Genomic DNA, 23,224 nt, shown 5'->3' with positions numbered 1-23,224 from the left:
AACCCAAACAGAAGTAACAATTCACTCTGTTACCTCCACTTGCAGAAGATTCTTAGGAATAGGACTTACACTTAGAAGAACATGGGCTAGTTAGGGACAACACACAAAAAGCTGGAGGAACTCAGCAGGTCAGAAGGGAAATGAATAGTTGATACTTTGTGTTAAGACCCTTCATCGGGATTGAAAATGGAAGGGCATAGCCTGTATAAAAATTTGGAGGGAAGGTTTACAAGGATGTTGCCTGGATTGGGGAGCATGCCATGAGAATAGGTTGAGTGAACTCGACCTTTTCTCCTTGAAGCAGCAGAGGATGAGAGGTGACCCGATAGAGGTGTATAAGATGATGAGAGGCATTGATCGTGTGGATAGTCAGAGGCTTTTTCCCATGGCTGAAATAGCTATCACAAGTGGGCACAGTTTTAAGGTGCTTAGAAGTAGGTACAGAGGAGATGTCAGGGGTAAGTTTTTTTTCAAAAACGCAGAGAGTGGTGAGTGCATGGAATGGACTGCCGGCAGCAGTGGTGGAGGCGGAAACGAGAGGGTCTATTAAGAGACTCCTGGATAGGTACATGGAGCTTAGAAAAATAGTGGGCTATGGGTAAGACTTGGTCATTTCTAAGGTAAGGACATGTTTGGCACAGCTTTGTGGGCCGAAGGGCCTGTATTGCGTTGTAGGTTTTCTATGTTCTATGTAAGGGGTTAGAGCTAGCAGGTGATAGGTGAATTGTGGTAAGGATACAATGGTGGTATTCATGAGGCTTTTGCATTCACTCATGGATCTGTGGGATGTAGATGTGTGCAAGCAGAAGGGATGAACTTGAATGGCATCGTGTTTGGCACTGAGATTATGGGCCAAAGTTCCTGCTCTATGTTCTCCCTCAGCCCTCGTGTTATTTTTTACCTCATGCAAGCCATATTAACTCCCAGCTTCCATGGTGGATGAAGTGACTGGGCTATTCTCCTCCAACAAGGCAATGAGAAGCTTCATAGATGAGCAACAATTAGTCCTTGGATCATAGTCCAGGCCATGTGTTATTGGCTGGGCTGAATTCCAGACATTTTGGTAAGATCGATGGAACCAAGAGTATAAACAGCAGCTCATTCTCACACCAGTAAGTGCTATTACCAAGCAAGGAACTTCATTCCCGAGGTATTTAGCTTAAACTCAAAGCATCTTCATTACATCTGACTGTTTTGACAAGAAACAGGTAAACACAAAGAACTAAGCATTTTCAAATAACATTAAATATCCATGTTAGTAAGCTTGCTTACTCTGGGTGCAGGAAAAAATGTTCCCAATCCCAGGTATTGACATAAATATGAATCTAATGTTGAGTGAGCTTGGCCTTTCTCTTTGGAACAAAGGAGAACGCGAAGTGACTTGATAGAGGGTGTACAAGATAATAAAAGGCATAATTGAACAGACAGCCAGAGGCATTCACCCAATGTCAGGAATGACTAATATGAGGGTGCATAATTTTAAGGTGTTTGGATGAAAGCATGGGGGGGTGCGGGGGGGGGGGTTGGCAGAGGTTCTTTTAGTTTCAGACAGAGAGTGATGGGTGTGTGGAATGTCCTGCCAGGGGTGATGGTAGTAGAGGCAGATACATTAGGGAGATTTAAGAGAATCTTAAACTAGGCAAATAGATTATAGAAAAATAGACGGCTATGTGGAAGGGATTGATCTTAAGAGTACTTTAAAAAGTCAGCACAACATCATGGACTACACAGCCTGCACTGTTCTAACCAGACACGGCAAATTATATTCAAGCAGATAAAACTAGGAATGAGAGGAAACCCATAATTTGTTTTGAAATTCAAAAAGCTTCATCAAGTCAATTGGTGAATGATGATTTCAGGTATTAATGAGCTACTCACTGCATGGAGGCCATGTCTGGTTTCCTCCCCAAACATGAAGCAGCATTTTGCAGTCTAAGTTGGTAAGTTCTGGGATTGCTTTCAAATTACACCATCAATAAAATGGCCACTATGTGTATGTTTGTGGCCATCTGCAGCTATAGCCCATCCACTTCAAAGTTCAACATGTTGTGCATTCCAAAATGCTCTTCTGCACACCACTGTTGTTATGTGTGGTTATGTGTGTTACTGTCTAGCCATCCTCCTCTGATCTCTCTCATTGACAAGGCACTTTTGTCCACAGAACTGTCACTCACTGGATTGTTTATCGTACCATTCTCTGTAAACTCTAAACCATGTGAAAATCGCAGGAAATCAGCAGTTTCTGAGATCTTCAAACCACCCCATCTGGCACCAACAATCATCCCACTGTCAAAGTCACTTAGATCATATTTCTTCCATTTTGGAGTTTGTTCTGAACATCATCTGAATCTCTTGACCTCACCTACATGCTTTTATATATTGAGATGCCACCACAAAATTGGCTGATTAGAAATTTGCATTAACGAGTTACAAACGTTTATCTAATAAAAGTGGCCACTGTGCAACAATACAATTTCAGATGTTGCTTTTATGAGCCATTATAACTGGAATCAAACCACCATTTAAAGCAAAAGTTTCAGTAAGCTTTACCTTTCTGGTTGCTTCATGTGTTTGGCCAGAAACTAAAGACTGTTCTGGTTTCTCTTGCGCTATTTCTTGTGGTTTGGTGCTAAGTTCTTCAGTTACTGATGTGATTTCTTTCAAAAGAAAATGATTTGCATCATTAGTCATCATTACAACATTGAAAATTTAGGCACTTAGTGTAAAACATTTACTAATTACAATAGCATGGTTAAAAGGCAGAAATGACAGAGGGATTATTCAAGGAGGTAGAATGGGACAACTTTGTGAATGCCAGGGTACTTTAGAATAGGTTAAAAACTCGGCACAACATTATAGGTCAAAGAGACTGCACTGTGTTCTAATGTTGTATGTCCTAACCCAATCCTCACACACTCACCCTCATACCCACTAGTTTTCACAGACAGCCTCCCCACACTGATCCATTAACAAGCAAGTACCCGGGATGGGAAAACTCAGAACACAGAATAGTTGTGCCAATCTTTTAACTTACTCCAAGATCAATCTAACTCTTCCCTTTCACATATGCACATCAATCCCAGCAAGCCAATGAGCATCACAGGTGGATGTATCTACGAGAACTTAGACCCAGGACCAGGACCATTATAGCCTCAGTGCTCAGCAGAACAGCATTCAACAGGGTTACAACAATGTCCCTTACTGGCACTGGTGAATCTGGATCACAGTGAGTAGCTGAGATTTTGGTAGCAGAAATTGCAACGAAAACATCTGTACAGCAAGGAGTAGACCCTTGTTTTAATTCAGTTCCAGTCTGCCATCATCACTGCAGCATTGAAAAGTGGGATAGCTTTCTCAGCTAGCGTAGAAACTTTGGACCAAAAGTTGTCCTTTTATGTTATAAATCAGCGGTCCCCAACCACCGGGCCGCAAAGCATGTGGTACCGGGCCATGAGGAAACAATACGAGTCAGCTGCACCTCTTCTCATTCCCTGTCATGCACTGTTGAACTTGAACATAGGGTTGCCAACTGTCCCGTATTTGCCGAGACATCCCATATATTGGGCTAAATTGGTTTGTCCCATACAGGACCACCCTTGTCCCGTATTTCCCCCGCTAAGGTAGAGCGTTCCTATGAAACCTTTCGTGCTGAAATGGTGTAAAGTGCAGAAGCAATTACCATTAATTTATATGGGAAAAATTTTTGAGCGTTCCCAGACCCAAAAAATAACCTAACAAATCATACCAAATAACACATAAAACCGAAAATAAATAACACTAACATATAGTAAAAGCAGGAATGATATGATAAATACACAGCCTATATAAAGTAGAAATAACTTATGTACAGTATGGTCGGGAAGATGAAGGCAAAACGGATTTGTGGGGAAAGAAAATCGGCACGTACGCACATGCGCACGACACGCATGCGCACACAGGTGCCCGCGCAAGGCATCATGGTCATGGTAGTCTTTCCTGGGGTAAAGTGTCCCGGGATTTGACTGCTACTTTTGTCCCTTATTTGGGAGTGAAAAAGTTGGCAACCCTAACTGTAAAAGACATGTTGAGGTGAGTTTAACCCTACTTGAACACCCCCCCCCCACCCCCGGTCAGCCGGTCTGCAAGAATATTGTCAATACCAAACTGGTCCATAGTGCAAAAAAGGTTGGGGACCCCTGCTATAAGTCACTGTGCAAGGGGAAGGGACTCCCTCTACCATATGAACAACAGTAAGACTTGAAACACTGAGCAGGTGAGGGAGCATCTTTGACAAGAGTTAATGTTTTAGGTCAGAGACCCTTATGATTATGACTGGCTGACATGCTGCACTTTCAAAAGTCAAAGTTGAGTTCACTGTCAGGTGCACAAGTATATAATGCACAGGTGCAATAATGAACTTACTTGCAGCAGCATCACAGAAACAGCATTCACAAAACACAACAAAATTAAACCGAAAACAGTTTCTAACAAAAAAGAACACATTATCATGTGCCATGTTGTAGGCGATCATGGTCTTGATTGTTCTTAGCAATTTTGTTTTTGAAAAAACAGAAGTGGTTTGCCATTGCCTTTTGGGCAGTGTCTTTACAAGACAGGTGACCCCAGCCATATCAATACTGTTTAGAGATTGTCTGTCTGTTGTCAGTGGTTGCATAACCAGGACTTGTGACCTACTCCCAGGGCATCATATGACCATGATCGGTGGGGCGGGGGGGTGGTTTGCTAAGCTGGTACAACACTTTGCCTAAGGGTGACCTGCAGACAAGCAGACAGAAGGAGTTGCTCTACCAATGGAGGTATAAGGCACATCTCCCACCTGCTACACTAAAGAACACAATTAGAACAAAAGAAAAGGGCCGTTTTTGGTCCTTGTTTCAGATTTCTGGAATTTTTGCTTTGTATTCCCTGCCCTGAGTTTATTCTGCATGCAGTGCATTGCTGTGAAGGACTCAAATGCACATTTGAAAGCAAGTTTTACCTTGAAATGTTGGGCGTTCACTTGGGGCCTCATTCCAGCATTGCTGCATCAGCTTTAGTAAACTCTTACATGCTGGTGGCCTGGGTTTCGGAATTGCTGATAACTCAGGACGAAGTCCACTGACGACTTTGACCATGATGTGCAGAATGTTCGTTTCAGCTGAAAATACAACGGCAACAGTAGTAGGCAAATAATCCCAAATAAAAGCAAATATGCAAGAAATGTTCAGCCGGTCACAAGGTAAACAAGCAAATAATCTTGCATCAGAACTGGGAAAGGTTAGAGATAAAGTAAATTTTAAGAGGTGTATAGATTTTTGTAAATTCTGTTGTATTTCTTTTCTCCTATAAATGCCTGCAAGGAAATGAATTTCAGAAGTCTGGCCACATTTGTGGGCTGAACCCCAGCAGAATTCTCGGTCTCGGTCTGTGTTGGTCACTGACACAGATACATCTCACTCTGTCTCGATGTACATGTGACAAACAAAGCTAATCTTTCTTTAATATATGTACTTTGGTAATGAATTTACTTTGAACATTGAAGAACACACAGAACATTCTTTGCAAGGAAGGAGAGACCAAATGACAAACAAGATAATGATAGCAAGATAAAGAGAAAAGTAAAGAAATAAAATCTGGTTCTATAGTCATAGTCATACTTTATTGATCCCGAGAGAAACTGGTTTTTGTTACAGTTGTACCAACCAAGAATAGAGTATAAATATAGCAATATAAAACTATAAATAATTAAATAGTAATATATATAAATTATGCCAGGAAATAAGTCCAGAGTACATGAGGTGCATAAAAATGTAACAGAATCCTTGTTTCTTTTTGAATTATTGAATCCAAATAAAACAATTGGAATCTACACCAATCCAGAATGCACCCAGTCAAACGATGTTCTGATTGGTGGAAGTGCAGATAAGAAACCATCTCATACAAGCCAGTCATAATAAATCTGATTCTGATACTCGAACTGATGTTGATCTGATTAGGGTCACAGAGATGAAGATGCAACAGAGGTAACGTCTCTGGCATCCCTAAGTAACACAAACAAAATGCTGGAAGAACTCAGCAGGTCAGGCAGCATCTACGGAAAAGTACAAACAGTCAATATTTTGGGCTGACACTTTTCATATGGTCTGGAAAGGAAGGGGCAAACAGCCAGAATAAGAACATGGGGGGATGAAAAGGAATACAAGCTAGTAGGTGATAGATGGTGCCAGGTGTGTGGAGGGGGTGGCGGGATGAAGTGAGAAGATGGGAAGTGATAGGTGGAAAAGGTAAAGGACTGAAGGAGGAATCTGATAGGACAGGAGAGTGGACCATGAGAGCAAGTACAAGGAAGAGGGACACCTGAGGGAGGTGATGGGCAGGTGAAGAGAAGGGGTAAAAGAGGAGTAAGGACAATGGAAGAAGAGTAAAGGGGGAGAGGGAAGAAATTACTGGAAGTTAGAGAAATCGATGATCATGCTGTCAGGTTGGAGGCTACCCAAACAAAATGAGGTGTTGCTCCTCCATCCTGAGGTATCCATAAGCTTGGGACAGTGGTTTGCTTTTTATAATGGTCACCCAGCCAGCATTTGGTGTTCATAACAACAAAACCCCACCCACATTCTCTTTTCTCCCCGTCCCATCGGGCAGAAGATAAAAAAAACCTGAAAGCACATAACACCAGGCTGAAGTACAGCTTCTACTCTCCTGTTATAAGACCATTGGCTCTCCGGTATATTAAGATAGACGCTTGACCTCACAATCACCCCATTATGATCTATAATTTATTGTTTACCTGCACTGCACTTTCTCTGTAGCTGTCACACGCTGTTCTGCATTTTACCTTGAGATACCACGTGGAACAGGCTCTTCCAACCTCACAAGTTGTGCCACTTAGCAAACCATCTGTTTAACCTTAGCCTAGTCACGGCTTTTCACTGTACCTTGGTATTTAATTTATTTATTGACATACAGTTCAGAATACACCCTTCCAGCTGTATGAGCCGCGCCCACTAGTAATCCCCAACTCTTTAGCCAGAGGGTGATGAAACTATGGAATTCATTGCTACGGAAGGCTGTGGAGGCCAAGTCATTGGGTATATTTAAAGTGGAGATAGGTCATTGATTAATAAGGTTGTCAAAGGTTACGGGAAGAAGGCGGGAGAACAGGGTTGAGAGGGAAAATAAATCAGCCATGATGAAATGGCGGAGCAGACTCAATGGGCCAAATGGCCTAACACTACTCCTGTAGCATACAAGACCATCAGATATAGGAGGAAAATTAGGCCACTTGACCCATCCAGTCTGCTCTGCCATTTCATAGAAACATAGAAAATGGGTGCATGTGTAGGCCATTCGGCCCTTCGAGCCTGCACCGCCATTTATTATGATCATGGCTGATCATCCAACTCAGAACCCCGCCCCAGCCTTCCCTCCATACCCCCTGATCCCCGTAGCCACAAGGGCCATATCTAATTCCCTCTTAAACATAGCCAATGAACTGGCCTCAACAGTTTGCTGTGGCAGAGAATTCCACAGATTCACCACTCTCTGTGTGAAGAAGTTTTTCCTAATCTCGGTCCTAAAAGGCTTCCCCTCTATCCTCAAACTGTGACCCCTCGTTCTGGACTTCCCCAACATCGGGAACAATCTTCCTGCATCTAGCCTGTCCAATCCCTTTAGGATCTTATACATTTCAATCAGTTCCCCCCTCAATCTTCTAAATTCCAACGAGTACAAGCCCAGTTCATCCAGTCTTTCTTCATATGAAAGTCCTGCCATCCCAGGAATCAATCTGGTGAACCTTCTTTGTACTCCCTCTATGGCAAAGATGTCTTTCCTCAGATTAGGGGACCAAAACTGCACACAATACTCCAGGTGTGGTCTCACCAAGGCCTTGTATAACTGCAGTAGTACCTCCCTGCTCCTGTACTCGAATCCTCTCGCTATAAATGCCAGCATACCATTCGCCTTTTTCACCGCCTGCTGTACCTGCATGCCCACTTTCAATGACTGGTGTATAATGACACCCAGGTCTCGTTGCACCTCCCCTTTTCCTAATCGGCCACCATTCAGATAATAATCTGTTTTCCTATTTTTGCCACCAAAGTGGATAACTTCACATTTATCCATATTAAATTGCATCTGCCATGAGTTTGCCCACTCACCCAAACTATCCAAGTCACCCTGCATCCTCTTAGCATCCTCCTCACTGCTAACACTGCCACCCAGCTTCGTGTCATCCGCAAACTTGGAGATGCTGCATTTAATTCCCTCATCCAAGTCATTAATACATATTGTAAACAACTGGGGTCCCAGCACTGAGCCTTGCGGTACCCCACTAGTCACCGCCTGCCATTCTGAAAAGGTCCCGTTTATTCCCACTCTTTGCTTCCTGTCTGCTAACCAATTCTCCACCCACACTAATACCTTACCCCCAATACCGTGTGCTTTAAGTTTGCACACTAATCTCCTGTGTGGGACCTTGTCAAAAGCCTTTTGAAAATCCAAATATACCACATCCACTGGTTCTCCCCTATCCACTCTACTAGTTACATCCTCAAAAAATTCTATGAGATTCGTCAGACATGATTTTCCTTTCACAAATCCATGCTGACTTTGTCCGATCATTTCACCGTTTTCCAAATGTGCTGTTATCACATCCTTGATAACTGACTCCAGCAGTTTCCCCACCACCGACGTTAGGCTAACAGGTCTATAATTCCCCGGTTTCTCTCTCCCTCCTTTTTTAAAAAGTGGGGTTACATTAGCCACCCTCCAATCCTCAGGAACTAGTCCAGAATCTAATGAGTTTTGAAAAATTATCACTAATGCATCCACTATTTCTTGGGCTACTTCCTTAAGCACTCTAGGATGCAGACCATCTGGCTCTGGGGATTTATCTGCCTTCAATCCCTTCAATTTACCTAACACCACTTCCCTACTAACATGTATTTCACTCAGTTCCTCCATCTCACTGGACCCTCTGTCCCTTACTATTTCTGGAAGATTATTTATGTCCTCCTTAGTGAAGACAGAACCAAAGCAATTATTCAATTGGTCTGCCATGTCCTTGCTCCCCATAATCAATTCACCTGTTTCTGTCTGCAGGGGACCTACATTTGTCTTTACCAGTCTTTTCCTTTTTACATATCTATAAAAGCTTTTACAGTCCGTTTTTATGTTCCCTGCCAGTTTTCTCTCATAATCTTTTTTCCCCTTCCTAATTAAGCCCTTTGTCCTCCTCTGCTGAACTCTGAATTTCTCCCAGTCCTCAGGTGAGCCACTTTCTCTGGCTAATTTGTATGCTACTTCTTTGGAATTGATACTATCCCTAATTTCTCTTGTCAGCCACGGGTGCACTACCTTCCTTGATTTATTCTTTTGCCAAACTGGGATGAACAATTGTTGTAGTTCATCCATGCAACCTTTAAATGCTTGCCATTGCATATCCACCGTCAATCCTTTAAGTGTCATTTGCCAGTCTATCTTAGCTAATTCACGTCTCATACCTTCAAAGTTACCCCTCTTTAAGTTCAGAACCTTTGTTTCTGAATTAACTATGTCACTCTCCATATTAATGAAGAATTCCACCATATTATGGTCACTCTTACCCAAGGGGCCTCTCACGACAAGATCGCTAATTAACCCTTCCTCATTGCTCAAAATCCAGTCCAGAATAGCCTGCTCTCTAGTTGGTTCCTCGACATGTTGGTTCAAAAAACCATCCCGCATACATTCCAAGAAATCCTCTTCCTCAGCACCTTTACCAATTTGGTTCACCCAGTCTACATGTAGATTGAAGTCACCCATTATAACTGCTGTTCCTTTATTGCACACATTTCTAATTTCCTGTTTAATACCATCTCCGACCTCACTACTACTATTTTCATGATGGCTGATCCAATTTTCCTCTCAGACTCACTCTCCTGCCTTCTCCCTGTATCCCTTCACATCCTGACCAATCAAGAATCTATCAACCTCTGCCTTAGATATACTAAAGAATTAGCTTCTACAACTGCTTGTCGCAAAGAATTCCACAGATTCACCACTCTCTAGCTAAAGAAATTCCTCCTTATCTCCATTCAAAAAGGACGCCTCTGTATTCTGAGACTGGGTCCCCTCGACTTAAAGTCTCCCACCATAGGAAACATCCTCTCCACTTCCAGTCTATCAAGGCCTTTCACCATTCGATTGGTTTCAATGAGGTTCTTCTGGATTCTCGGGAAAACAGGCCCAGAGTCATCAAACGCTCTTCATATGACAAACCATTCAATCCTGGAATCACTTTCATGAACCTCCTTTGAACCCTCTCCAGTTTCAGCACATAAGATAAGGAGCCCAAACCTGCTCACAATACTCCATGTGAGGCCTCACCATTGCTTTATAAAGTCTCAACATGACACCTTTGCTTTTAGATTCTAGTCCTTTTGGAATGAACGCTAACATTGCACTTGCCTTCCTCACCACCTGCAAGTTAACCTTTAGGGAATCCTGCACAAGGACTCCCAAGTCCCTTTACACCTCAGATTTTTGTATTTTCTCTTCATTTGGAAAATAGTCAACCCTTTCACTTCTTCTATAAAACGACATGACCGTACACTTCCCGACACTGTATTCCATCTGATGTTTCTTTGCCCATTCTCCTAATCTGTGTAAGTCCTTCTGGTTCCTCTCTACTTCCTCAAAACTACCTGCCCTTCCACCCATCTTCATATATCAATTCCATCATCCAAATCATTGACACATAGCATAAAAACAATCGGTCCCAACACAGACCCCTGAGGGACACCACTAGTCACCAGCAGCCAGCCAGAAAAGGCGGCCTTTATTCCCACTCTTTGCCCCCTGCCAATCAACTACTGCTTTATCCATGCTAGTATCTTTCCTGTAATATCATGGGCTGTTAACTTGTTAAATAACCTTGCGTGGCACCTTGTCAAAGGTCTTATGAAAAAAAATCCAAGAACACAACATTGACAACCTTGTCTACCCTGTTTGTTGTTTCTTCAAAGAATTACAACAGATTTGTTGGGTAAGATTTTCCCTTGAGGAAACGATGCTAAATACGGCCTACTTTATAGCATGTGTCTCCGAGTACCTGAGACCTCATCCTTGATAATCAACTCCAACATCTTCCCAACCACTGAGGTCAAACTAACTGGCCTATAGTTTCCTTTCTTCTGCCTCTCCCCGTTCTTGAAGTGTGCGGAGGGACACTTGCAATTTTCCAGTCCTCCAGAACCATTCCAGAATCTATTGATTACTATTGGCTCCAGAATCCCTTCAGCCGCCTCTTTGAGAACCCTGGGGTATCCACCATCTGGTCCAGGTGACTTAACAACCTTCAGACTTTTCAGTTTTGCAAGAACCCTTTCTAGTATTGGTAACTTTACATACTTCATGCCCCCGACACCTGGAACATCCACAATACTACTAATACCTTCCACAGTGAAGAGTGATGCAAAATATTTATTCAGTTCATCCACTGTTTCTTTGTCCCTCATTGCTACCTCTCCAGCATAATTTTCCAGCAGTCAGATATCGACTCTCACTTCTCTTTTACACCATGTATCTGAAACTTTTGATATCTTTAATATTATTGGCTAGCTTATTTCCCTATCCCATCTTTATCATCTCAATCACTTTTTGCTTAGCTTCGGTTGGTGTTTGAAAGCTTCCCAGTCCTCTAACTTCCCACTAATTTTTGCTCTATTATATGCCCTCTTTGGCTTTATGTTGACTTTGACTTTTCTTGTTAGCACTGTTGTGTCATCTTTCCTTTAGAATATTTCTACCTCATTTGGATGTATATATCCTGTGCTTTCCGAATTGCTTCCAGAAATTCCAGCCATTGCTGCTAAGTGGTCATCCCTGCCAGTGTTCTTTTCCAATCAATTCTGGCCAATTCCTCGCTCATGCCTCTAGAATTCCCTTTACTCCACTGTACCACTGATACATCTGACTTCTTCTCAAATTTCAGGGTGATTTCAATCATATTATAATCACTTTCCCCTAAGGGCTCTTTTACCTTAAGCTCTCTAATCAATTCTTGTTCATTCCACAACACCCATTCCAGAATAGCTGATCCCCAAGTGGGCTCAACCACCAGCTGCTCTCAAAAGTCATCTTGTAGGCACTCTAGAAATTCTCCCTCCTGGAATCCAGCACCAACCTGATTTTCCCAATCTACCTGCATATTGAAATCACCCATTACTATTGTAATATTGCCCTTTTTGCATGCATTTTCTATCTCCCATTGTAATTCGTAGATCAAATCTTTACTTCAGTTAGACAGTCTGTATGCAACTCCCATCAGAGTCCTTTTACCCTTGAAGTTCCTTAGCTCTATCTACAAATATTCAACACCTTCTGACCCTATGTCACCCCTTTCTGATGATTTTATTTTTTTTTTAAAACCAACAGAGCAACGCCACTCCCTCTGCCTGTCCTTTCAATACAATGTGTATCCTTGGGCATTAAGCTCCCAGTTGTAATCAGCTTTCAGCCACGATTCAGTAATGCCTACATTATATCTGCCAATCTGCAACTGTACTGCGAGTTCATCTACCTTATTCTGTATACTGCGGGCATTTAAATGTAACACCTTCAGTCCTGTATTCCCCCTTGTCCATCTTGTCAGCCTTTTATGTTGCAACTCATCCTGTTGACTGCAATTTTGCCCTACCAACAGCCTCTCCTCACTACCAATTGCCTCTGTTTGCAAACCAGCTACCTCACCTTCAGCACAATGGCCCGCCTCTTCTATGATACTTCTTGCATTGAAATATAGACAGCTCAAGACATTAGTTGCACCGTGCTCAACTTTTTGATTCCTCAATTCGTCTGATGTCTTACCAACATCTGCCTCCACAATCTCTCCGTTAACTGTTCCTGCACTCTGGTTCCCAACCCCCTGCAACTCTAGTTTAATCCCCACCATGCAGCATTAATAAGTCTTCCTGCTAGGATATTAGTCCCTCTCCAGTTCAGGTGCAAACTGTCAGGTCCCACCTTCCCTGGAAGAGAGCTCAATAATCCAAAAATCTGATGCCCTCCCTCCTACGCCAACACCTTAGCCATGTATTAAACTGTATTATCTTCCTATTTCTGGCCTGACGAGCACATGGCATGGCTAGCAACCCTGAGATCACAATCCTGGATGTCCTGCCCTTTTAACTTAGCATCTAATTCCCCGAACTCCCAATGCAGAACCTCATCATTTATCCTACTCAAGTCATTGGTACCTACGTGGACCACGACTTCTGGCTGTCTACTCTCCCACTTAAGAATGCTGACAACTTGATCTGAGATATCCTGGATCCTGACACCCAGGAGGCAACATACCATCCAGGAATCTCGTTCTCATCCACAGAACCTACTGTCCGTGCCCCTAACTAATGAATCCATTATCACCACAACATACCTCTTCCTCCCCGCCTTCAGAGTCACAGGGGCAGACACGGTGCCAGAGGCCTGACCATACTGACTTTCCTCTGTTAAGTCAACCCTCTGCCCCTCAAAGCAGCATCCAAAGTGATATGTCTGTTGTTGAGGGCAACGACCACAATGGTACTCTGTACTGGCTCCTCAACCCCTTTCCCCTTCTTGTCATCCAGTTTCCTGTGTCCTGCACCTTGAGCGTAACTACCTCTCTACATGTCCTATCTACCTCCTCCTCAGCCTCCTGAATGATCTGGAGTTCATTCAGTTCCAACTCCAACTCCTAATGGTCTTATATATAAACAGTAAATGCTGGAAATACTCAGTAAGTCAGGCAGTGATGTTCCATATTTTCTTGCCATATAGGAGGCTATTCAGCCCTTCTCTTACATGCCCACTCCCCCATTAACACTATGAAATCTATTCCTCCCACTTTTCCATTTTATGGGGAAGATGACAAATGTGATCCATGAGATGGCACAGAAGAGTAAAGAGCATGAAGTCTACTGAACTGTCATTAAGACTTAACTGACAAGAAAACTGCCTCTTGCTTCTGTGCCACATTCACACCTAGAGGACTTTTGTGTGTTTTCTGCTCTATTATCAGCATCCATTAGTCTCGTGAGACCATGGATTTGCACCTTGGAAGGTTTCCAGGGCGCAGGCCCGGGCAAGGTTGTATGGAAGACCGGCAGTTGCCCATGATGCAAGTCTCCCCTCTCCACACCACCGATGTTGTCCAAGGGAAGGGCACTAGAACCGATACAGCTTGGCACCGGTGTCGTCGCAGAGCACTGTGTGGTTAAGTGCCTTGCTCAAGGACACAACATGCTGCCTCAGCCAAGGCTCGAACTAGCGATCTTCAGATCACCAGACCAACACCTTAACCACTTGGCCACACGCCAACACTATGATAAAATTAGAATCAGAAATGAGTCCATCCTGGCCTGAAGAAAATGACATCAAGAAAGTAATGCAAGAAGGACTGAAGGCTGCATGTACACTGAAGTGGAGTTGAAATGGAAATGCAGGGAATGGAAAAGCTGGCTGGGTGGTGCCACAATAAAACCTCTCACTCAATGTTAGCAAGCCCAAGAAGCTGATTATTGACTTCAGGTACAGAAAACCAGAGGTCTACATCATCCAGGACTCCCATCACCCAGAACATGCTCTCCTCCCACAGGTGCCATCAGAAAGAAGGTAAAGGAGCCCCAGGACCCACACAACCAGGTTCAGAAGCAGTTATAACCCCTTAACCATCAGGCTCTTGAACAAGGGGGGATAACTTCACTCGCCACAAACTACAGGCTCACTTTCAAGGATTCTTCATCTTATTTTCTCGATATTTATTGCTTTTTTTTCCCCTCTCTCTTTTGTGTTTGCACAGTTTGTTGTGCCCCCTGCCCCCCGCCACACTGGTTGCTTGTCTGTTGTTTCTTGCATTTGCTGTGTATGCCTGCAAGAAAATTAATCTCAGGGTTGTGTATGGTGTATTATGATAAATTTACTCTGAATGGGGAAAGTGTATGGCAGATGACACACAGACCTGGTGCACCGAAGAGCCTCCTATATTGTAAGGAAATACGGAATACAAGCAAAGAACTGAATGCAGACAAATTATTGTCATGAAGTAGGAACCCAAAGGAGTCTGAGTAAAGGTAATAACTAATCTTAAATTAATGAAAAATAATAAAAGGGCTATCAGAGCCATATAACACTACAGCACTGAATTAGGCTCTTCAGCCCTTGCCAAAACTTTATTCTCCTTGTCCCATCGACCTACAGCTGAGCCCTAGCCCCACATACCTCACCCATCCGTGTACTTATCCAAACCTCTCTTAAATGTTGAAGTCGATCTCACATGCATCACTTCCACTAACAGCTCGTTCCACATCACACCACCCTCCGAGTGAAGCATCATCTTTCATCATTTCACCTTTCACCCTTAACTCATGACCTCTAGTTCTAGTCTCACCCAACCTCAGTGGAGAAACCCTGCTTGCATTAAAACCTCCATCAAATCTCCCCTCATTCTCCTACGCTCTAGGGAGTAAAGTCTTAATCCATTCAACCCTTCCCTATAACTCAGATCCTCAAGTTTTGTCTATATCCTTGTATCACTCAAGACACCAAAACAATGAGAAAAGGCACATTAACATAAAGCTCAGTGTTGGTACTAGGATGGCTGATAACATGGTTTACTTAATTATGCTTATTTTTATAAAGCTGATTGCCATGGGTGAATGAAAGGGTCTTTTATACTCAGAGATGCCTATGGGGATTGGGACCCATCCACAATACATACCTGCAAAGGGCTTCTTCTGTGCTAAAATTCCCCAGATGACGATGGAAAAACTGCAACAAATAAAGAGAAAATGATTGGAGAACTCCAAGAAGCACACAGAACTCTTAAGAATTTGGTGTTAATTTACAATCATCGAGGAGGCTCCATTTTTTGACTAGACTGGTGTGTTGTTATTGTACAGCACAAAATATTGTTACATACAAACTAGACAGATGTTATATTTCACCAGCTAAAGCAGAGGTGATCGAGTAATTTCACCATCTGTAAAGCGTGTCAACCATGCCACTGTGACACACAAATTTAACGTTACAAATAGGCTCCATTCCTGACAGTCACTCGTAAGCTGAACTGTCTAAGTCGGCACTGGCCAGAGACGGTGTGTAGGAGAGGATCAGAGAAACAGCTGTGGTGAGAAAGCCAAAGAGTGGCTGCCAGCCCGTATCACTGACCCGGGGAACAAACCTGCTCGGTGCTCCTGACTCCACTCGGCTCGATCCAGCACACAAGTGTTGTGGCTTGGGAAGGGATTAGAAGTGAAGAGGGGAGAGGGAGGTAATGCCCTGTTCCCACACAGCAGAAAATGCCTGCAGCCTCACTGCACCCTGCAAATCCAACCCACTGGTCTCCCAAACATAATTCACAGGTTTGTAATGTGGAAAAGACCTGTCTTCCTAATAACTCTTCATCTGGTGCAGTTTTCAGGAGAAATTAGTCTTGTGACAGGGAGGAGTTACTGTACTACGGTACCATACTTGGACTGTTGTGAGCAGTTTGGGGCCCCTTATCCAAGAAAGGAAGTGTTGGCAATGGAGAGTGATCCAAGAAATGACAACATTAACATATGAGGAGTATTTGATGGCTCTGGTCCTGTACCCACTGGAGTTTAGAAAAATGGGACGGTGGGGGGATGGGGGGGGGCAGGAGAGAGAAATCTCATTAAAACCCATTGAATATTGAAAGGCGTTGATAGAGTGGATGTGGCGAGGATGTTTCCTATAGTGGGGGAATCTAGGACCAGAAGGCACAGCCTCAGAATAGACAGATGCCCCTTTCGATCAGAAATCAGGAGGAATTTCTTCAGCTGGAGGATGTTGAATCTGTGGAATTAATTGCTATGGGTGACTGTGGAGGCCAAGTCACTGGGTATACTTAAAGTAGAGATTCTTAAATAATAAGGGTGTCAAAGGTCACAGGGAGAAGGCAAGAAAATGGTGTTGACAGGGATAATAAATCAGTCATTATGGAATGCCAGAACAGACTTGATGGGCCGAAAAGTCTAATTTTGCTTCTACATGTCATGGTCTTATAGCTTTTTTCACTACTCTTTATATAGATTTAATTTACTCTGTAAATACTTTGTTTGCAATAGAATCCATCTACCTCTAACTCAATTATAGGGATGTCATATAATTAATGGCAGACAGATTCAATGGGCTAAATGGCCTAATTCTGCCCCTATGTATTATGTCTTATAATCTCAAACTAAACTGGCATCTCTCAGTTAATTAATAACAACTCCATAACTTGTTGAGAAAGATTTAGTGGAATTTATGATGAAGTTTACTAAGGCCTACGAACAGACCCTTTGGAAAGTCAGGACCAATTTAAATATCCTTTTATTTGCAGTGGCCCTGCATAGGAGGCCCCTGTTGAATAAGTACTCAGCTCAACTGCAACTAGAACAATGAAGCTGAGACAAAGTGCCAGCACTGACATCCAAAATGCAGGAGAGCTCAGCAAATCAGGCAAAATGTATCGAGGGAAATAAACAGTCAAAGTTTTGGGACAAGACCCTTCCTGATGAAACATCCTAGCCCGAAATGTCAGCTATTTCCCTTCATACATTTTGCCTGACCTGGCAAGTTTCTCCAGCATTTTGTGTGTTGCTTAAGATTTCCAGCTTTTGCAGAATCTCTAGGGTTTATGAGCACTGACATCCAATTTTTGTGACCCACAGGTTTTATGCGTTTGTATAAAAATGTCTCACCTATAGACATCATGTTTAATATCAGAAATCCTCTTCTGTCGGAGACGTTCTGGAGGTAAGTATGCGATTGTACCACAGAAACCATCTATGCTGATGTCCTGTGAGTTAGACAATCCATTCCATCTTGCCAACCCAAAATCTGAGATCTATTCAGAGGAAAGAGATTAATGTATCAGAAAACAAACTCCCCATAGACTTCATAAAAAGTGAATGAAACTCATGGCAATCCTTCGTCATACATGAATGGAACTGGGTCACCCAAAAAAACAGTGATTAGAAAACGATTCGACTCGAATCAATCAAATCTGATCACTTACCTTGACGTGGTGGTGTGCATCCAGCAGTATGTTTGCAGGCTTTAGATCCAAATGCAACAGAGGTGGAGACATACAGTGAAGGAAGTTCATGCCCACTGCTGTCTCATGAATGATACGGAAGCGTAGTTCCCAGGGTAGTATTTCCGAGGCTAGCAACTTTTCCAATGAACCAGTTTCCATGTACTCCATGACTAGTCCCACTGGATCCTTGCAGATACCGTAAACTGGGAGCACGTAGCGGAACTTTGCCATCTCCATTTTCTTGGCTTCCTCCAGCAGTTCTGCATTCTCCCTATCAACACGAAGAGAGAAGAAAAATTGATCAGCAAGAGCTCCAGTGGAATCATGTCGGTAGAGCAGCAACTCACCAATTTTGGACAAAGTGCCAAGCTCCAAAGTCCCAAATCAAACTGAAGTGAACAAGTTTCCTTTGGTTTAACTTGTCTTGGTTAGTTTGGACAAGTACAACCCAGACTGTGACGTTCAACAGACTAACCCACAGGATGTATTGCCCAAAGGATGACGTGACTCAGATTGACTAGGATACTGAAGTCCTAATAGAGAAAGACAGGTCACAATAACATGGGGATACTCCCTAGATTAATGGTTAAGAATTGATCCACTTGAGATATTAAAGACGTTTCAATGACCAGATTGGACAAATGAAGAAAAAAACTCATTCAATTGGTAAAGCAAATGGTAACAAAAGACCTTTCAGGATAAGATCAGATTGCACATGGCTCCTGTGAAGAAATATTTCTTCCTCATTAAATCATTACACCATAGAAAGCAGCCATTTGGCCAATCAGGTTCATATCAACTCCCAACAGTTCAGTCCCATTCCACCTGTTCCAATTTCCCTGTATTCCTGCAATTTATTCTCACAGAATCACGTTTACTAAAACTGACATACACGGTGAAGTGTGTTGTTCTGCAGAGGTAGCACAATGCAATACATAATAAAAATACCACGTTACGATAAGAAATAAATAGTTCAAAAAGACAGCAAAATAGTGAGCTAGTATTCATGGGCTCGTGGACCATTTAGAAATCAGCAGAGGAGAAGAAACTATTCCAAAAATATTGAGCATACACCTTCAGGCTCCTGTACTTTCTTGATGGAGCAATGAAAAGACGGTGGTATGTTCTTCAAGATGGATGCTGTCTCGTTGAAGCATCGCTTTTTGAAGATATCCTAAATGGTGGGGAGGCCAGGACGCACGATGGAGCTTGCCGAGCCTATAACCCTCTGCAGCTTTTTTCAATCCTGTGTATTGGACCTTCATATGAGGAGGGGATACCATTAGTCAGAATCCCCTCCACTGTACACATGTAGAAACTTGTTAGAGTCTTTGGTAGCATGCTAAATCTCCTCAGACTCCTAATGAAGCACAGCTGCCGGTGTGCTTTCTTTGCAATTGCATTCCATACATACCCTTTTTATTCCAGGCAAGTGGCCAAGGAGTCAAAGTTAATTTACAGTGGTTAATTATACTCCTTACCAAGGTTCCGATATTAAGAGAGATTAAGAAAATGGATGCAATGACTTAATTCAACAGCACTAGTAGACACAAAATTAGATATTCTCAATGACACTCCTCTGACAGACTTGGAGGACCTCTTCCTCTACCGCACTGTTCACCATTCAGAGGATCACTGAAAATGTAACGCATGCTGGAATTCATTAATCTGAATGGATTACCAAAGACAGTATTAATTTGGATTTTGTACTGTGTAAACGTGCTTCTACTACAGCATACGTGACCTGTGGCTCATTGGGCAAGTACATTAAGCTGTGCAAAGCAGTGTATTCTCTCTTCTGCACTGGCCTGTGAGGGAATGTTCACTGTCAGGCAGCATTGCCTCTGTCGACATGGGTGCCACGCTAGTCTATCAGCCTGTCCAACGCTATTACAGCTCAGAGAATTGTAGTTCAGAATTCAATCCCGGTGTCCTCTGTAAGTGCTCCCCGTGGAATGCTTGGGTTTTCCTCGGGTGCTCCAAGTTCCTCCCATTGTCCAAAGACATACCGGGTCGGTGGATTGGTCATTGTAAATTGTCCCGTGGTTAGATCAGGTTGTCGGGGATGGCTGGGTGGTACAGCTCAAAGGGCCGGAAAAGCTTATTCAGCGCTACATCTCTAAGTAAATAAATAGAAAGAAAGAATGAGCCACTAAGATCGAAATGACTGTCAGGTCCTCCCCATTTAGGCGCATTCTAGGGGAGGTTAATGCTAGACTCTGCCAAAATATTGCTTACACTACCTTCGATTGGAATTGGTTTATTATTGTCTTATGTACCAAAGTACAGTCTTGTATACTGTTCATACACTACATTGTGGTAAAACAATAACAGATACAGAGTAAAGTGTAACAGCTACAGAGAAAGGGCAGTGCAGGTACAGAATAGGGTGCAAGGTCATAATGAGGTAGATTGTGAGGTCATGTGTATATCTCATCATACCAGGAAACTGCTTGATAGTCTCATAAGAGCGTGGCAGAACTCATCCTTGAGCTTGATGGCACGCACTCTCAGGCTTTGTAGCTTCCACCTGATGGGAGAGTGGAAAAAAGTGAACGTCCAGGCTGGATGAGATCTTTGATTATGTTGACTGCTTTATTGAGGGAGCGAGAAATATAGACAGAATCATGGAGAGGCAGCTGGTTTCTGTGATGTTCTGGGCTGTGTCCACAACTCTCTGCAGTTTCTTGCTGTCATGGGCAGAGCAGTTGCCACACCAAGCCGTGATACATCTAGTATGATGCGATCTACGGTGCACTGACAAAAATTGGTGGGCTCACGGAGACAGGCCGCTTTTCTCTAGCTTCCCAAGGAAGTAGCGGTGCCGGTGAGCATTTTTGACTATGACATATAGGACAAGCTATTAGTGATGTTCGTCCATAAGTACTTGAAGTTCTCAACCCTCTTCACATCAGCACTGTTGATGGAGATGACCAAGATAGATCACTTGGGTATAATACAACACAAAATGGCCTGCTACGTTTACGCAAGGAGACAGTCCCATGGAGTAAGAGAAATCTGTGGAAATTCAGAATGCCTCTCCACATTCAGATCTATTTATTACAACTAAGTAAAGAAAAATTGGTCACTATTTAATAAAACAAAAACAAAAATTGCTGGAAACATAGCAGGTTAGGCAAAATCTGTGGATGAAGCAGAGTTCAAAGTCATAGAACCCTAAATCACAGACACGAGCCCTTTGGCCCATCTAGTCTGTGCTGAGACATTATTCTGTGCTGTCCCATTGACCTGTACCTGGACTGTAGTCTACCGTATCCCTCCCATCCATGAACCCATCTAAATTTCTCTGAAATGTTGAAATCGAACCCACATCCACTATCTCCACTGGCAGCAAGTTACACACTCTCGCTACCCTCTTGAGTGAAGGAGATGCCCTTCATGTCCCCTTAAACATTTCACCTTTCATCCTTAACCCATGACCTTTAGTTCTCGTCTCATCCAACCTCAGTGGAAAAAAGCCCGCTTGCATTTACCCTATTCTATACCCTTCATAATTTTATATATCTCTATCAAATCTCCACGCATTCTCCTATGCTCTATGGAATAAAGTCCTAAACTATTCAACCTTTCCCTATGACTCAGGACCTCAAGCCCTGACAACATCCTTGTAAATTTCCTCTGCACTTTTTCAATGTTATTGATATCCTTCCTATAGGTTGGTGATCAAAACTGCACACAACACTCCATATTCGGCCTCACCAACATCTTATACAACTTCAACATAACATCCCAACTCTTTGATTTATGAAGGCTAATATGTCAAAGGCTCTTATTATGACTCCATCTACCTGTGATGCCACTTTCAAGGAAATATGGACCTGTCTTCAAAGATTCCTCAATTCATGCTTTAGGCAGAAAACTATTCCATAAGTTGGTTTTCTTTCCACAGATGCTGTTGGACCTGCTAAGAGTTTCTAGCATCTGCAATTCTTTCTAAATTTTCATTTCCGTCCCTATTTTATCTTCATAATACACATTCTCCTCAATGAACCCTTGAAAAGAGCAGATAAAGGGAATGGAGTAAAAATAGTGCAGAGAAATGGTCTGTAGGCAGAGAGAACAGCATCAAACCTCCAAGATATTGATTAGTATATTAATCTATAACATTCACAGCAACTGCAGCTGAGCACCAGAGTCAGAGTCTGATACACTCCTTTCATCATTACTGGGTATGTCAATGCAGAAACCTATACATTATCAGCATCTTGTGTTCAAACCTGTTCTGTAAGATTGAGAAAGTTATTCATTCCAATAAAAATATGGGAATGGCTATAACCACATTCCCTTGCTGCATTAACTGCTTGGTTTCCTGTTATGCATGCAATTTATAGAAACGAAAGTGCTATTTATTATCAATAACAATGTCCCCAATTCTCCCTCGGCCTGCCTCACCCTTCCTTTTGTTGCCTGAGGACTTGGCAACTAATCACTTCCCTGGTTCTACTTTAACTAAACAGAAGGTAAAGATTCCAATTACAGGTGTCCCCCGCTTTTCCAATGCTCGCTTTACGAAACCTCGCTGGTATGACAGACCTACATTAGTTACCTGTTTTAGCTAACAGAAGATATTTTCGCTGTTACAAGAAAAGGCGGCGCGCGCCCAAAGCAGCCAAGCTCCTCCCCCAGAACTGCATTCTAGCTGGCATTGCTTAAACACATGCCTGTGAGCAGCCGTTAACAAGATGAGTAGTTCTAAGGTATCGGAAAAGCCTAAAAGAGCTCATAAGGGTGTTACACTTAGCGTAAAACTAGACATAATTAAGCATTTTGATCGTGGTGAACAAAGTAAGGACAAAGTGAGTTTGGCTTGTGGAAGTTGACGAGATGATGTTGAAGAGGTTTTGGCATCCCATGACCAACAACTGATAGATGAAGAGCTGATGCAATTGGAAGAGGAAAGGATAACAATTGAAACCGAATGCAGTAGCGAACGGACCGAAAGTGAAGTCGTCCAGGATCTTAACGTGAAGCAACTGTGTGAGATTTTCGCTGCAATGATTGCAGAAAAGTACGACTTTAATTTTGAAAGGATACGTAGGTTTAGGGCATACTTGCAAGATGGTTTGAGTGCTTACAAAGAACTGTATGATAGAAAAATGCGTGAGGCTAAGCAGTCAAGCATACTGTCGTTTTTCAAGCCTTCCACATCAGCCACAG

The 23,224-nt window shown here is 42.8% G+C and overlaps 1 protein-coding gene across 1 annotated transcript in view; it reads right to left on the bottom strand.

Annotated features, from left to right (window-relative positions):
• The window catches only part of ripk4 (receptor-interacting serine-threonine kinase 4), a 59,278-nt gene that overhangs the window by 9,705 nt on the left and 26,349 nt on the right, over positions 1 to 23,224 (bottom strand). Inside the window, exons 2-6 of the mRNA XM_063050431.1 lie at positions 18,026 to 18,317; positions 17,709 to 17,854; positions 15,722 to 15,771; positions 4,979 to 5,137; positions 2,551 to 2,657 (exon numbers count right to left, since the gene is read on the bottom strand). Of these exons, the coding sequence (XP_062906501.1) occupies positions 2,551 to 2,657; positions 4,979 to 5,137; positions 15,722 to 15,771; positions 17,709 to 17,854; positions 18,026 to 18,317 (754 nt within the window). The remainder of the gene's footprint in view (positions 1 to 2,550; positions 2,658 to 4,978; positions 5,138 to 15,721; positions 15,772 to 17,708; positions 17,855 to 18,025; positions 18,318 to 23,224) is intronic.

The sequence above is a fragment of the Mobula hypostoma genome, chromosome 6 (genome assembly GCF_963921235.1).
Source record: "Mobula hypostoma chromosome 6, sMobHyp1.1, whole genome shotgun sequence".
Classification (NCBI taxonomy): domain Eukaryota; kingdom Metazoa; phylum Chordata; class Chondrichthyes; order Myliobatiformes; family Myliobatidae; genus Mobula; species Mobula hypostoma.
Note: the sequence above shows the minus strand (reverse complement) of the source record. Positions and strands in the feature narration are given on the sequence as shown.